At 38.3% G+C, this 17,248-nt stretch overlaps 1 protein-coding gene across 1 annotated transcript in view; it reads right to left on the bottom strand.

The window, feature by feature from the left end:
• COL4A4 (collagen type IV alpha 4 chain) overlaps positions 1–17,248 on the bottom strand; it is a 67,332-nt gene that overhangs the window by 15,447 nt on the left and 34,637 nt on the right. The window contains exons 19-36 of the mRNA XM_068406428.1: positions 16,722–16,886; positions 16,067–16,159; positions 15,565–15,728; positions 12,510–12,582; positions 11,095–11,201; positions 10,461–10,644; positions 9,615–9,683; positions 8,443–8,547; positions 7,705–7,923; positions 6,634–6,795; positions 5,815–5,985; positions 4,840–4,983; positions 4,049–4,156; positions 3,610–3,788; positions 2,374–2,437; positions 1,543–1,617; positions 1,028–1,135; positions 600–707 (exon numbers count right to left, since the gene is read on the bottom strand). Of these exons, the coding sequence (XP_068262529.1) occupies positions 600–707; positions 1,028–1,135; positions 1,543–1,617; positions 2,374–2,437; positions 3,610–3,788; positions 4,049–4,156; positions 4,840–4,983; positions 5,815–5,985; positions 6,634–6,795; positions 7,705–7,923; positions 8,443–8,547; positions 9,615–9,683; positions 10,461–10,644; positions 11,095–11,201; positions 12,510–12,582; positions 15,565–15,728; positions 16,067–16,159; positions 16,722–16,886 (2,298 nt within the window). The remainder of the gene's footprint in view (positions 1–599; positions 708–1,027; positions 1,136–1,542; positions 1,618–2,373; positions 2,438–3,609; positions 3,789–4,048; positions 4,157–4,839; positions 4,984–5,814; positions 5,986–6,633; positions 6,796–7,704; positions 7,924–8,442; positions 8,548–9,614; positions 9,684–10,460; positions 10,645–11,094; positions 11,202–12,509; positions 12,583–15,564; positions 15,729–16,066; positions 16,160–16,721; positions 16,887–17,248) is intronic.

Genomic DNA, 17,248 nt, shown 5'->3' with positions numbered 1-17,248 from the left:
AAAAACAACTGTATAGATGAACCGCTGTTCAATCTAAGCATAACAATCATTGTGAGAAGTGTAAATTAGGATTTGGAGGAAACATTTCTACTTTAAATCCACCAAAAATCAGTTTTTGAAGAAAACAAAACAACAACAAAACCAACAACATAAAACAACCCAAGTTATCTTATCACAATTTGTTAAAACAAATTTGTAAGAAAAAACTGTCCACAGCAGTCTGCTGGTTTTTCAGAGTAACAGTGGCACTCCATGGTGAAAAGGTAGAACACAGCATAACTGAAGTGAAAGTAAAACATCTGAATTACTGCAAACTTCTCTTCTTTTTTTTTCTGTAATTTCTGCTATCAGTTACATCAGCTGAGTCAGAATCTGTTTCTCCCTTCTTCCTTACTCATTTTAGATTGTAGCCCAATTTTCTGAGGTAGCATTTATGTTATTTTTCAAAGGTGATGGGAACTGCCTTAATTCTTCTAGTAGTTTAAGAGAATACAGAATCAAAACCATGCTCACAGTTAGGCATCCATTTTCACGACTAAAAGGGTATTTATGACTGGTGCTGTTACATTACTGGTAGAACTGCACTGTATACTGTTTACCTTTTCTGCCTGGGGATCCAGCTAATCCTTGCAACCCTGGAGGTCCCAAAATTCCATGTTTCCCTTTTTCTCCAGGTTCTCCTGGCAATCCCTGAAGACCTGTAGCTCCTGAGAATGGAAAAAAAAATCTATGAATATGCAAATCTATTAAACTGTTGATATTTTTTTCATGCTATGTAGCACGCTGCATTAATCAGAGGTACCTGAAAGAGTATGGGAATGTATGAAGAATTGATGGATCTTGCTCTCCAAGACTCTGAGCAGACTATTGCTGCTGTCTATAGGTACTGAAATAGCTTTCAATACAAGCCTTCACATGATCTCTGATCTCTCTAGCCTCTGCCACAGAGGTGCCTCCTCAGCTGCATTTTCCTGTTCCATACCTCTTGAGCTGTTACATGGCACTATTTTTTAAATTTTGGCATTACCTGGAAATCCAGGTATTCCTGGGTATCCAGGGTCACCCTTGAATCCTGGTCTTCCAGGTGGCCCTTGGATACCTGGTAAACCCTTCTCTCCTGGGAATCCGCAGAGTCCTTAAAGAAAAAAAAATAATCTAGCATTTATTTGTTTAAAGTGGTCGTCATCTCATAATAAGTTTAAAAATACACAAGTTCAGTAAAGGTTTTCTTGAGCAGAAAAAGAATTTTATTCAAATACTTCACATCCTTGCATCTATTTATTAGCAATGAATTATACTGATCTCTCTGGTGATATCTGAAAGAGCAGAAATGGCTAGCAAGATATAGCCAAGCCACGTTTTATTATGTTCATGCTAGCCATATTGCACATTGTGATGTCTCTCCAATCCCTGGATTTATAACTATAGAAAATACCGCCCAATACACACAGGAAGCAGAGCTCCCTCTCCACTAACAAAACTTAGAGGAAATAAGTTCTTAAGTGCAATTTTTTTTTTTTTTTTTTAATCAGACAGAGGTACCTGGTAATCCTGGATCTCCCGGAGGCCCTTTTTGACCACGTGTACCCAGCAGAGGAGTTGGTTCACCTCTCTTGCCTGTTGGGGTACAATGATTTTCATTTCATACAGGTATCCTTTTCACCCACAAAACCAAAGCTGAACAGTTTTGTAAGATCAGATAATTTACTCATTAACAGCTATAAAAGGGACTGAGGGAACACAGAATGAAAAATGCTTTGGCACATGCAAATTATCTGCCAGCTCAGCCTGTATTGAAGTACTAACTCAGTTTGTGTTCACTATGACTCCTGGCAGTACTCATGTAAAACAAAACCAAAAATTATGAGACCTTTCCCAATACTGACAGCATATACTGAAAATAAAAGATATTGTATAAATTCCCTATATCACTTTATTAAACAAAGAGAACTCCTTGCATAGGTTTGTAAGGATGTGCAAAATCAATACAGCATGAGTACATTTACTCAGTAAAGACCTGTTAGGGACTAGTTGGGGACTTTAAGCCAGCACACCTTTTTTCTGTCTGTGCTGAAATTCCTGTTTATCTCAGAATCAACAATTCTGAGCAATTTTGCCTTATGTTGTCTGTACAAATGTCTGATCTCTCCTACCTATTCATGATGTCTCCAGTTTCATTGTCTGATTTTGCTGTGAAGAGTTAAGAGGAAATACTGAGTTCAAGTGTTGCTAGAAATCCCGGGCCATAGAAATCCCCATCTTTACTGGCTATTTCCTGCTTTAGTTTTAAGGATAACTTTTCCAATAAGTTTGTTTTCAATACATCCTAACAATATTGCTCTTTTCAAAAGCATGTCTATATAAACTCATTACCTTTAGATCCCTTTGGGCCAGTCAGTCCTGGATTTCCAGGGATTCCTGGTAAGCCAAGGTCACCCTGATTTTTTTAAAAAACAAAATAAAAATGTTTGACATATGGTATGTGTAGCAGGAATGATCTATAAGAGCATTTGGTTCTCTTACACTGGTAAACGGATCAGCAATCAATATGAATAGCAAAACTGTATCTTAAGCTCAACAGAAAAGCATGCTGTCTTTGTTACATGTCTTAACACTGACCATTAACATTTCCAAGAAACTGTAGATTAGACTTGCTAATCATTTTGAATTTGTGCTTTTATAGTTTATGCTAGCTCTTGGCTTGAACAGCTTAAGTTCCCCACAGATGGTTTGAGTAATTCGATTTAAAAGATACCACAAAAATGTACCAAATATTGTTGTATGTTACCCAAAATTTACTATAAACATTAACCAGAAATATGTTGTGATGTAACAGTAAAAAATGTAAAGATTTCTCTATTTTTCCTTTTGAATAATGACCTATAATCAGCAAAACAGATTATCTCTTCAAAGAAATATAATCTAGGACAAGCCAAGCAAACATATGTCCCTTTACCAAAAAAACCAACTGTGCTTTATGCTTCATGTAATCTCACTGCCTGTCTACCTAGCGTACAAACCAGTGAAGAATTTTACCTTATATCCACATGTGATATATGTGCGGTTTTGTGTATTTGTTCTTGAGCAATGTTGCTTGCCTGGGTTCTGTTTGGTGCAAGTTGTCAGTGTGGGCACAGAAGACCTGGTTTGTCTTGTCTATTGGCTTGGCTGCTCCACATAGCAAGATATGAAGAAGCAGCTATATATTAATTTCATACTTGTGCTGCTGCTATGTTATGATCTCTGCAGCAAGTGATTTGTCAATCTGTTCATAAGAATAATGTTAAAGACTTGATTGTGGATCCATTTTTTGCCCCCTGAATTAGTGCAGTGTAGCCTGGACTTCCACCAAGTGGCAATATAACAAAATTACAACATGCAGCTAGGAGAGAGGGGAGAGGCCTGTGACTCTGACTACAGTTCCAGATAAAATGTAATCAAAGCACTGAAGTGTTGCGTTAAGGAATTTACCTTTCCTATTATACTGGCAGTCTCTTCTCAGGAGGAACATCTAATGGGTAAGTACAATAGAAGTACCCTTCATCATATTTCTTGGAGGCAGGAGATAACTGCAAAGTCCAGGACATTTCACTACCACTTTCAGTTTACCTGGTCACCTGGTTGTCCTTGAAAACCTGTAATTCCTTTAGAGCCCTTTGGTCCTGGGAAACCCCGTGATCCTGGAAACCCCATCAGTCCAGTGTCACCGTGGTCACCTGGCAGTCCTGGGATACCATTCTTCCCTGGAAATCCTGAGGTGCCTCTGAAACCAGTATTGCCTTTTTCACCTGAAGTTAATTCCAGAACAAGATAATGACCAATGTAGCCAAGCCATTATTTGACACTTATTTTGAATATGGCTATGCTTTCCCACTTTGTATTGTCTTAGTAATTGTCCAAAGGAACTAGCCTGCTAGTGTAAGAATCTATGAACACAACAAGGTTGCTGGATGTTACTGCAGCTATGAGTCCAAACCTGTGAAAAACACCAGTGATTTATATCAGATGAATGTGTGTGTGTATGCAGGGCTTTATTTTATGAACTTACCTCTTTCACCTCTAAATCCGTTCTCACCAGGAAACCCTGGTTCCCCCTTTTGTCCTTTCTCAAGACGGATGTTAATGGAGCCACTGTCTCCTGGAGGCCCTCTTTCACCTTTGAACCCAACATATGGAATATAAGTAAATCCTCATGAGTGACATGTCCTGAAAATTAATTTTAGTTAAGACTTCCCTAACAGAGAAAGCCTTCAAATACTAATGCAGTTCTCAGCTGTTTCAGCGGGCTCACTGCTAACAGAATTTATTATCCTTCTCTTGCTTTCCAGTTAATTCAGTAGTAACCTAGGTGATGTTAAATCAGACTTATTCCCTGCTTGTCTGGAATATGAAAGATGACAATTGTGTTGTCCACTCCCCAGTGTACTGTCTGTGACTGCACATTGGAGATGGTTATTCTTTCCTATATTAATATTTAGAGAGATTATTTCCTCTATGTTTTACAGAGATTGAAGAACACAGACAATATGATAGAAAACTTGAAAAATCTGAAGTTTCAGATGTGTACAGGACAAAATTCAAGGTTTGTTTGAATAAGTGAATTTACTCTGTTTCATTTAGTGGTAAATGCACCTATTGATCTGAGTGGAATTAATTTTTCTTTAGTTATTTTTCATTATACATAAGTGAGATAACTGGATTTAGTATTTAGTATCTCTGAAAATAAAAGTGAATATACCCTTATCACAAGAAGATAAAGTAAATACATTCCTAACACAGTAGTAACAAAAGTAAACATAACAGTAACATAACTACAGAGTGAAGCGGATTTCTACAAACCTTTTATTCCCATATCCCCACATTCTCCACTAGGTCCAGGTGGACCCATCTTTCCTTCTTCACCTTTTACACCAGAGATTCCTGTTGGGCCTTGTATTCCTGGGAATCCTGAGAATCCTTGGGGTCCTTGAATCCCTTTGCTTCCTGGTAATATTAAATGCTTTATTTACATATTCAGTCTGCTATGCTGTTGCTGTCATATTCTAAGGAAGAGTATAAAGCAAAAGGCAGGAAGTTTAGAAGGACTCCTTAGGATACCGGCAAAGGTAGAGAACCAGTAGTTGGGGAGCATGGCTTCATGCCAAGATCAAACTTGTCTTCAAATCCAGATTGCCTTGAAGCAAACATCTTCCTCCTCCCTGCTGCCAGCCCCTGGAGATTTAGGCTACACTTACTACTAAAGCAGCTGTCCTCAACACATCTTAAATACAATACATAGCCTAAGACACCACCAGATTTTGCATGTGCCTACTGGAAATCACAACTCCTACTGTCCAAATGCCAGACAGAGGAAAACAGGATTTTGCTATAGTTACTCAGAACTTTAGCCCATTAGCCAGTGATGATTTGGGACCAAGGTCACATTTTGTAATAAGTATGAGATATAATGTGAAGCTATTTCTCCTCTTACTCATCAGCATACAACCACAGACTGCATCAGTAAAGGAGATAGTCTGGATGTAATAAAAAATATATTGTTCTTATTAGAGCATATTATAACAACAACCTATTACAAATAGTCAGGAAATAATACAAGGAAATATGTTAGTGTTGTAAAACAAATCTCTTTGTTTTTATTACAAGAGAGAGAACAAAGGATGCTATTGTTATTGCTTCTACCCTGCTGCAGGGTCTTATTCTCAAAGCTGGAAAGGGAGGAGGGTGCAAAGTAATTCCTAGCTTTAACAGCAGTGGAAATAGCTCCCTCTACAAGAAAAGTTATAGATGAGGAGGTTTGCAGGATGTTTAACATACCTGTTTGTCCTGGGAAACCAGGTACTCCTTTATTGCCTGGAAGTCCTGGAAGTCCTCGGGAGCCTGGAGGACCTGGGGGACCTTGTGAGCCAGGAGAGCCTTTGAGACCTTTGATTCCAGGTGGCCCTGCTAGGCCCGTGTCTCCCCTCTGACCTTTAAAGCCTGGTAAGCCTGAGAAAAAGAGCTTTATTTTATGTATGTAAATGCAGAAAAAGGGTTCAGCAATTGTATCTAAAAAGTAGAAAGTGATAGATTTTCGTATAAATTTGAATATCATCAAACATGGCAAAATAACTTGGAAACTTTGCTACCATGCTGGAGTCCTGGCTTTGCTTAGATTTTTCACCTGGAATGTTTGTTTTCTTGTATTTCTTTAGTGTGAGACATATCAGTAGAAAAGCCCTGTGAAAAAAAAACCTACTAATTTGTAAATACTTTTGATATATGTGTCTCTTAGCTCTCCCTAAATAACACTGCCATTTAAGAGTAAGGAAGATAAAAAGTATCACAGTAATGACAGGAGGTCAGTTAAGTTACTTGGGACAACAGAATAAGAGAACTCCTTTGTTTATTACTTAACAGTGAACACTGTGATTCGGCCAGTTAAGGAACAGTATGGGAAGGGAAGTTGGGAAACATCTGAGATGCACACTATACATTCCTTGAGTTTAAGGAAATGTGCAAAACATAATGTACACCCCCACTAATGAGCAGCCCCCATGGAAATATCATGCCAGCCATGAAAATCACGTGATTAGATCTGCTAGAAAAGATGCACAAAGCTTAGAGCTGTGAGGCAACCTGACGGATGTTGTGTACCTTGAGGTCCTGGCAGGCCCATGACACCTCTGAGTCCTGGTGGCCCTGGTATGCCGGTGTCACATGGTGGACCAGGGAAGCCTGGACAGCCTCGTGCTCCTATATCACCTTCTGGGCCTCTAAAACCTTTGGCACCCGGAAATCCTGGGGTACCAGGCTGTCCTGGAAACAAAAAACATTGTAAAATGTTTTACTTCATAACTTACCATCCCTCAGAATTCCTAATTGTAATTTTGAAATTTACATGTTCAGTTATTATAATATCTTACTTATCCTGTAGTTTTTGCATAGTTTGTGAAAACTGATGCTCTTCTGACATTTAGAATTGGCTGTTGTGGAGAGCTTCTTTCTTTAAGGAACAAACACAAATTCAACTCTTGCCTATAGGCGAGGATGACTTTATGGCACAAAAAGCTAATTTCTGATGTGTAGTAGCAGAATGGAAGGAGCTCACTGGCCTGCAGCTATACAGCACTGGGGTCAGTTCTATAGGTGTTCCCTGCACAGAAGGGTGTGTGTATCTGCTTAAGGCTGGGCAAAAGGAAGACCTATAAAAGGAAACAGCACTATCTGCTATGAAACGGGAAGGAAGTGGCACTGTGGAGACATCTGCAGCAACCAGCAAAACTCCCCTGCAGAAATGAGTGTAGTGTCCAAGATATTGAGGATTATATTGTATAACTCTGGGCAAAGAAATTCACCCCTTTCTCCCTGAGTGTTCTCCCACCTTTTTGCCAGTCTTTTCAGATTTGAGTAAGCAGTCTGAGGCAGGTGCTATCTGTGTGGCAGAGCAGGAGGGCCCTAAGCACAGATGGACACTAGGCAGCAAGTAACAGTAGTAAGAATAGGAAGCTGCACTGTTACTCCATGGACTGGGTAAAGGCATCTTCCCCTTCCTGCAGTGCAGATCTCCTTAGTGGCTGATCAACCTTAACTGTAAAAACAGGGCGTAGCATTCACAGTTACCGTTATGGATCCAGGCAAGAGTAAGTTTTATCTGAACCAGGACTGACTTTGCTCAGATTTTCTCCTTTGAACACATGAAAATGCTTCATAAAAACTGGTTCATACCTCGAAGCCCAGGAATGCCTGGATCACCCCTTCCTCCTTGTGCACCAGGGGGTCCTGGCAGTCCCCTGTTGCCTGGGATTCCTGGAGGACCATATGTGGTATCACCTGGAACACCTTTCTGACCATCTATGCCAGGTGGACCTGGAGGGCCATTTTTACCATCAACTGTAGATCCTCTTTCACCTTCATCACCAGGATCACCAGCTATGCCTCGAAAGCCTGTTGATACAATTTTTAAATTCAAATAGGGCATAATTTAGAAGTTGTTTTTTTTTTCCCAAAACTGGGGAATATTATAATGCAAATTTAACCAGAATTAAATTATCACTTTGCAAAGAAAAATAACATCATACATCAAATTTCAGGTTTCTCATTTACAGCTAATGATACAAGAGGATTAAAGGAGGTAATTATTCCTGTGGGAAGTGACAGTGGTTTTCTTTGGGGCTGCATCCATCTTGTGTACTGTCACTCTTGTCCAGTTCAATCCCTTTGCTAAAATGATACTAATTATTCACAGTTTTCTAAGAATATTTCCTCTCTGTGCACTGAACTTTAGGTTATTGCAGCACCTGCAATACTGGAGGAAAGAAAGGGAATCTGGTAAAGATTCCTCTTCCATTAGCTTTCGTTGAAATGTGCTTCCTATTCTATTCTACCGTGGTAGCTACCTTACCCTGTATGTATGCATTACAGCTTGACCAGCAGGTCTTCTGGATTAAGAAAAGCACAATTCACCTTCTGGCCCAGGGATTCCTGCTCCTGGCCTGCCTCTATGGCCTTTTTGCCCATCAAAGCCATTTGGTCCAGGACGACCGGGGAGTCCTTTTAAACCCTTTGGTCCTGGAAACAGAAAAGAAAATATGTAAAAAACTAACAAGAGCTCTAAAATGTGTCTTCTAAGGAAACAGTATTGCTTCTTTATCCCATGCAAATTCATGTGCTTTGAAGACAAGTGGATTTCATCTGCTTCTGACATTTTGGGCAAGAGCTACCACCCAAGTCACAACCAAATGCATGGTTGCTGTTTTTCTAAATGGACTTGTTCCCCAATGCATAAACAGCAGACTGCAAATCACCAGAGTAAATTAGAAAAAAAAAACCTCCTATAACATTTTAATGTCACAGAACATCAGTAATATTAACCTAGTGAATGACAGGTGTCAACTCAAATTCTTGTATTCTCCTGTAATATATGCTGCTTCTGGAATGGTGCAGATGAGCTCAACACACAAAGCCCTGTTCTTTCATGTCTCTATAAATTTTAGCTACCACCCACAATACTGATGTCAGGGAGCTGTGTAATGCCACACTAAGGAGCTTAAAAATCCAGTATCTCCATTTGTTCTCATCAGGATTTTCTGGGGTGTTTCAAATGTTTTGCAGGTAATCACAAGAAACATTTTGCCAGTTCCTGGATGAGTTCTTTGAATTTAAATAAAGTTGAACAAGTTGAAGTAATAAGTATTCAGAGTTTAGGGCTCAGTTGCAACTTGCCATAAGCAATATTGTTTTAGAAATTACAGACTTGTGGCATATCTTTGCTTCGCGCACCCTTTTTTCCTGGTACCCAGATGTACATATTCTAGGTTTTATCCAACTTCAGCCATCTGTGTATTTTACAGACTCTCTCATGCATTTTAACTGAGGCAGGACAGAGTTTCAAGCTACCTTCATTTAGTCATTTCTATGAAGGCAGCCTGCACACCTTTTGATTATGTAAACTGCAGCTGTCTAGCTCTTGGTTCTATTAGATGAGTATATTCCCGTGTATTTGCAGTTTTACATTTTGAGACATGTATCTCTTGAAAAACTAGAATAGTGTATCTTTTTAGGATAGCTTCTTTTTTTTTTAATTAGCAACTTAAAACTCCAATTAAAACCAAAAATTCTCACATCTGTAAACATACCTTGAACACCTTTAAAGCCTGGGGGACCTGGATTTCCAGGGTACGGTAACGTAACGCAGACAGTCTCACCTGAAGCAAGAGGGAGAAAGAAACTGGCCTCTTTGATGTTAGAATAAATGGAGTCTGAACATTTACTGTAATATTTCTGTGGAACTAACCAACCAGATGTGCAAAGGTAAAGAGAAGGTACTGTTTATGCACATTGTTATTTCCATATTACTTAAGGTTTGATGGAGAATCTTAAGATGTAGGTTTTTTGACCCTTATTTTGTATAGAATGTTGGTAATGATTCAAATTGTTGTGATACAGTTGTATTCTGTAAAGACAAAGGGTTTTTTTTCCTTGTTGCAGAAATTTGTCTTTACAATAGTCTCTGTTGCAAGAAACAATATTTTCATCTCGATTCTGTGTACATGTTTGGTTCATACATATTGCTCTCAGTGTAGATTTTTTTTTTGGGGGGTAGGGATTTTTTATAACTAAAAACCAGTGCAAGCTGTAAGTACGAGCTGTATTTTCCTGCTCCTTCAGCAAAAAAGCATTGCCTTGCAAATCCTTACACTCAGGAATACTCTTCACTCCAGAAAATAATTCCTCTGATAGTGTGCAAGTGGCGCTTTGCAGGTTCAAGGTCCCTAGCAATTCATAGTCTTACTAGTGTCTGCTGCTAACCGCTGACAGTATTGTACCTTTCAGTGGCCATATTTCACGTGACCACTGAGCTTGCCAAAATTGATTTTTCACTATAAAATAATAACACTGTATATAATACATATGAAACTGTAAAGGATGCTACCAAACATGTATTTTGTTATTTGGTTCTTGATGTAAATATTCAAAATTACCTTTCTGGCCCTTTGGACCAGGTGGCCCAACATTACCAGTATCACCAAAGTCTCCAGGGCTACCTCTGACTCCTGGAGGGCCAGGAAACCCCAAACCAGGCAATCCCATCTGTCCTTTTACCCCAGGAAGTCCTGGGACCCCAGGGAATCCTTTATCACCTGGCAGTGGTACCCCAGAATCGCCCTAAAAGAAATTGTTGATAAGAAATAACAAGACTTAATTTCTTTCCTCTCTTTGATTATCAAAAGCCGTGTTAGAGAATTGTCTGAAGAAACCACTCTTCCACAATTAAGTGACCACATGGATGATATTAGTAGTTTTAAATATTCAAAGGCAATAGGAACAAAGGGTAGAGTTTGGTGGGTTTTTTTTCTTCCTGATCCCATAATGTTGGCACACAGTATTTGCAGATATTATATTCAGGTATACCAAGATAAACAGTAATAATTCCAAGGAAATAATTTTTTAATGGATAAAAACTATGATTTTTGATTTAGGCTAACATAAAATTGATAAAGTGATTAATCTGCTAGGGATTTGGAATAAAATGGTACTTTTCATTAAGTAGCTAGCCCTTTCATAAGGCAATATGTTAACGGAAATGGAAAAAAATTCTCAGAAAATCAAACGTACCTCAGCTCCTTTTTCCCCAGGCAGTCCTAGTTCCCCATCTCTGCCATCATTACCTCTTTGGCCTGGAAATCCTGGAACTCCAGTAGGACCTCTTTCACCTTTTATTCCTTAAAACAATTTAAAAAACAAAATGAAGTATAATATTCGCAGGTTTGGGTTTTTTAATTTCTGCTCAGGTAAATGCTGGGTAACCATTCATCATATCTGTATGATAACTTGCAGTTCTTGAATTCACATTTCCTTAATGAGGTATTTTAGGCTTAGGAAGGCGGTATGTAGTTGGATACCTCATGGAACATCTTGGTCTCTCTGTAAAAGACATATTTACAGGCACCACAAGAACATGGCTTTTGTTCATGCTATATACAGAGTGAAAACATTTTGCTATTGAAATCAGTCAGAGTTTTATTCTTGATTTCAGTGAAATCAGGATATAGTAATGCCGTATGGTGCAGAATATTTGCATCAATATTCCCAAAAGGTTTTTATTTTTTCTTCTTTTTTTTACCCCTAGATTTCTCTTGCACTGATATTTATGAAAATGTAATTTTTGTATAAAGGACAATGAAACTGTTCTAACCCAAAGATTCATTTTGCTGTGTCAAGAAATCCTTTGCAAATAAACAGAAAATGTTTTGCCCTGCTCCAACATCTGTAAGCAAACATAGGCATGCAAAGCTAAGCTAACTTTTCACAAACAATAAGATGGACGATCTTTTGTCTGAATAATTAGTTTAGCATTTCTAACTAAGCTTTGCCATCAGATTGCTGTAATTTGTTGTTCTCTGTTTCTTTTGCTTTTGCAAATCATAACCATAACTATGTAGATGTTTTGATCTATTTAATTACAAGAATTTCAGTTGTGCAACTGGTGGCCTATTGTTTCTCTTTAATGCCTGATCAAGAGTAATTTTTAGAAGTAGGAGCAGAAATCTGAATACCCATTGAAACTTTGAGTTTTTCCCAAGAAGAACGTTGGTGGTTTAAATTGAGATAACAGCTGGGATACTGGCATATGACACTTAAGGAGGTGGCTTCTGTACAATAGTATTTCTTCATGCTTTCACAACAATTGTATTCTACTTATTCTTTGCTATACAGACCTCTGTAAGACCCTGATTATCAATCATATGACATGAAAAGTCATTTGTTAGCATTAATAACAAGCAGTTAAAACTGTTTTATGGCTCAACTATAGAGTGAAACCCACAAAATCCTGTGTTGATCTTGTGTTGAGCAAGAAGAAAATGAACGAGATGGTACTAAGAATGTAGTTTGGATATACATGAACTCTAGGCTTCAGGAACTTACTAAATTAATGACTTTATTAAAGAGTAGATGAATATGGTTTTCTCACGCTATTGCCTAGGCATTGTATAGGAAACAAAAAGGCTAATGATAAAATGTGTGTTTACCTTTTATTCTAACTCTTCCTGGATCACCCTTCTCTCCTTTTTCACCATGTTGTCCAGCAGAACCGGGTGTCCCCTTACCATTGGAAAAAAAAAATAAATGAAAAAAAAATGACAGTTATCTCCAGCAAGGAATCAATGTGGGAATTGAGGGGAAAAGTAGGTCTCGCTCTTGCTCTTGCATTGTTTCCCAAAACCAGACCAATTAAGCGTTTCTTTTTGGCATCTAACTTTATCTCTTTTGATGTCTATAAAGAGGTGTGTGAATGGCACCTGGCCTTTTCAGCCTGACTCCGCCAAGTGCACAGATACACAACTATAAGAAACTGCAATGCTAGAAGAATCAGGTCCATGGCTGTATATAGCTGTGGCTCTAAATGCAAGAATATTAAGATGCAAATGATTCACAAACTCTTCCCACTGCAGACTTCAACCCACAATCCACTGAGGCTGCACAGGAAGGGAATCTCTGGAGTGCAGTGACTGCTGGATGAGGCTGTCCTCCCAGAAGTGAACATGGCAGTAGGTAAGTGATGCTTTTTTGCTGAGTGAAAGCCCACAAAGCTGCCAATAAAAAAATTTCATCTACATCTAGTCAGGTATCTGGTATTGTCAGAAGAATCTCACTTGACAGGTTTAGAGGGGAAAAGAAGTACTTTTCTATATTTTTACGCTGATTTATGCTCTCCGTTCTCCAAGCAGAGTGCGGTTTGCTTATCATCATTGGTGAGGGTCTGATCTTGCAACAGTACATGTGGGTAAATATATTTTACTGTGTGAAATTTACACAGAAATAAAAGGCCACTAATGTTGAAAAACTGGGGTATTATTTAGCCAGCTTCCTCTGTTATTCAAAATCTTTCACTAAGAAATAGGTGGAGAAAATACAATTTATAAAGTGATTGTAAATCATGACAATTTTATGTAAAACAGGCAGGAGACTTCTGAAAAATGTGGTGTATCTGAAACAAGCAGTGACCAGTCATTAATGTTTGAAAAGCGAAATGAGATATTTGGGAAGAAAAGAAAGCAGAAAAATGGAAAAAGTATATATATGTAGGAAATCCATTAGACCAAAGCACTTCTGTATTGAAGTGAATTATTTCGTGTCAAACTGATTACTTTGTCCTTGTTTCTCCCTTAAGTAACCTAAGAACACCAAAGTGTTCAGGACAAGGCTTCAAGCTTTACTTCAGAACCATAAAGGCTAAAGCATACTTTCAAAAGTAACAAAAAGATCGAAATCTCAGTCCACTCAGGTAACAGGATTTTAAGAAAAGAAAAGTAAAACCAAATGCAAAGCTTGTAATGAAACCATTGGAACTAGAATGACAGAGCCCCTCCACCTCCTTCCTTCAGTCTCACAATGGTTTTGTTTTGTTTTTTACCTTTTGAAAGAAAATGTTCTGGAAACTTTTAAGCAATTCCTCATGTGAAAGACAGCTCTGCTATTAAAACAAAACAAAACCTCGAAGCACTCAAAGAAAAAAAACCCATAATGGAACAGTCATAAAGCCAAGCATCTATATTTTCAAAGAAATTGCTCTCACACACAAGAAAGTACATTAAAAAAACCCTCTATTTGGCACCATTTTGGTATGCAGCATCCTGGATGTACAGTCCACGTGCCAGACCAGAACAAGTGGAACAAAATCACAGCAAGATCAATAGATCGTCTTATAATGTATTCCTAAGGCAGTTAGATTAAGTGGTGTTTTGAATTATTGCTCACTGCTGGGAATAAGATAAACTACATGAAGCACATTAAACAAAATAAGTCCGTTTCCAAAAGTAATAGCTAGTTTCACTGAGTTAGGTAACAAGCATCACCCAGTAAATTATTGACCCAGGAAACATCTAGGTCTTGAGCTCAAATTTAATTTGTTTGTTAATCCTGCTGACAGCCAATATTAAAGTAGAAATACATATCTGACTTAAAGGTACCTTTTAAATATTTCTTAATTATTTTCTTCCCCACGCCTTGCCACAAAAAATGTTTATAGGGTTTTTCCATGAAAAACTGGATGTCAGATTTGTTAACACTGAAATGAATTGGTCTTAGGAAAAAATGAACATTGTATGCTGATGTCAAACGATTCTAGTACTCAGAATATTTACTACCGAAAAGTTAATTCAGTTTCTGGTCTTCAGGAACTTGAAATTAAATTGTTACATTGCACAGAAGCTATTCAAGCAAATGAGAAGTCTTTATTTTGATGGTTATAGTAATTTTTCCTTCTAAGAACTGTTAAGGGCAAAATTTTTATTCCATTTCAGCTTCATTGTTAATATTTATGCATAGAGAGACAAGGCTGATCCTTGGGGAGAACAAACTTTGAGTAAGTAGTGACTGAAAATGGGAGATTATAAAGTAATATAGAACAGTAAAGGGATAAACACTAACAAAAATAGCAATGCCTTTCAGACTCTGTGGAGTGAAAGACTCCACATTTATGTTCAGACTGCCTCATAAAATAAATTAAGCATATAAAATAAATTAAGCTTTTCAATTAATTTCTAAAAAAGGAATAAGGAAAATTACTTGAAATGCCTGAATAAAATCAAGGGTCCCTTTTGCTTCAGACCCTGCCCCCCCAGGTGGATGATGAATCATAGATTCCATCTTGACCTGCTGACATCATGCAATTCTTTGCCTTGATAAGGTTTTGCTGGAAATACTTTCCTTTGAAATAACTGAAAAATCTTCTTCAGTGGAGCAATTTGTGCATCTACAGTGTTTTCAAGAAAAACAATGGGCATTCAAAACTAAAAATAAAAACAAAACAAGATGAAAACCACCAGCTTTCCTAAGCCACCTGACCACCCCACAAACACAGCATGGGATTTCGTCCCTCAGTGTAAAACTCTGCCCACTGCCACAAGGGAAGTCAGATAGAAGCTAATAAAATGCATCCTCCAATAAGATTGTAATAAGCAAAAGTAGATAAAACTTTCAGATAGTTTTTCAGGGCAGTCTTCCACCACTCTGCTTAAATGCCTCTTGTGTAAGTGGTAACTTGATGTTATTTATTTACTGAAGCTCGTGAAAACTACTCACAGGGAGCCCTGGTGATCCCATTGCACCAGATAAGCCTGGATCGCCCTTTTCTCCATGTCTTCCAGGGTATCCCATTTGTCCTTTCTTTCCTTGAGTACCTGGAGGTCCTTGCATACCACGGGGACCAGGAGGACCAGCACTACACGAGCAGAGGCCTTGATTTCCTATGTTAATGCATAAAAATTACATTGAAACAGTTGTAAAATTAATACACAAAAAATAACACTGCCCTTTTTCTTTTCTGTGGGAGTAGTGCACAGACCATTTTATCTCATTATGGCCTTCAAAGGAGTGAAGCATATCAGTCTCTTTTTACAGTGCTGAATAACTGCTGGCACTGACAAGACTCTACTGACTTAGAAGCCCCAATGCCAACAGGCCATTTAACTCCACACTTTGATGGGCCTTATCCTCCAAGTTACCATAAACTTCTTGCAAATTTAGGTCTGACATACCTGGCAAAGGTCTTATATTCAAATTGTAGCTATCCCGGCATACTTACCCTTTTCTCCTTTTTCACCTTTTCTTCCCGGAAGGCCTATGTGACCTTTTGCTCCAGATTGTCCAGGGATCCCTCTGTCAGTACAGATTACACCTTTGAAAAAACAAATTGTACAGCCAGTATAAATCAGGTTGACTGTTACCACAGCTTAGGTCACATGTTCTCCTCTCCCTTATCTTGTTATCTTCACATGAAAAGCTAGAGATCTTATGAAATGCTTTACACATCATTGCTTATAGATCATACTACAAAAGTCAGTTTGGCTAGTTTTGATGTCAACCCATTGTTTTTTCATTGCCACTACTTCTTCCTTTTTCCACTGTAGAATTTTATGACTCTTGTTTCTTTACTAAAGGATGCTGATCTGGGTTTCCTCCCCAGTTTGCTGTTTTTTTAACTTCAGGAGAAATATTTTTAGGGACATTGTTCGTATATGTTACTTTGTGGGTTTAGATCACCCAGAAAACTATGAAAATCTTGACATCTCACTGATGGACAACTAATACGAAAAACGTTGTCTACATCACACGTAAAGTTTGATATATCTGTCAAAGTGCGCTTTTCACCTCTATGTTTTTTGTAGGACCAACAAAAGCAATGAATCTATTAATGTGCAGAATGGTATTCTTGCCATATAAATTGCTGTTGAACCTACTGGGTAGTCCAGGTAAGCCTTGTCTTCCTGGCTGGCCTGGTAGGCCTGGTGGTCCAGGAAATCCAGGTCTTCCTGGGATTGATTCACCTGTTCCAGGGAAACCAGGGTCACCTTGAAAACCTTGAGGTCCTGGTGCCCCACTTACTCCTGGCAGGCCAGGTAGACCTATAAAGAAAATAATGGTATATCGCCCATATAGCTTCATAGTGACGATTACTACAAGGTATAAAGGAGGAAATTACAGACCATTCGGAACTGTCCTGAAGAAGAGCTTCTATATAACAAAGACTTAGATCTAAATCTTTAGGTTTTCCAGGATTCCTAGGAAAAGAGGCTCCTGCTTTAGACCTTCAAATGCTTTTCTTCCTCTTCATTATCTCTTTTTCCAGACATCCCAGTTATTCTAGTTCCTTATACAGAGCAAAGTCGTCCTCATCGCCTTCCTTTATATCTTTTTGAGATGGAGAATAGAATTTTTGAGCACAGCACTCCAGATACAGGCATACCATGGATTTACAGTGTATGGT

This window comes from Nyctibius grandis, chromosome 8, assembly GCF_013368605.1.
Source record: "Nyctibius grandis isolate bNycGra1 chromosome 8, bNycGra1.pri, whole genome shotgun sequence".
Lineage (NCBI taxonomy): Eukaryota > Metazoa > Chordata > Aves > Nyctibiiformes > Nyctibiidae > Nyctibius > Nyctibius grandis.
Note: the sequence above shows the minus strand (reverse complement) of the source record. Positions and strands in the feature narration are given on the sequence as shown.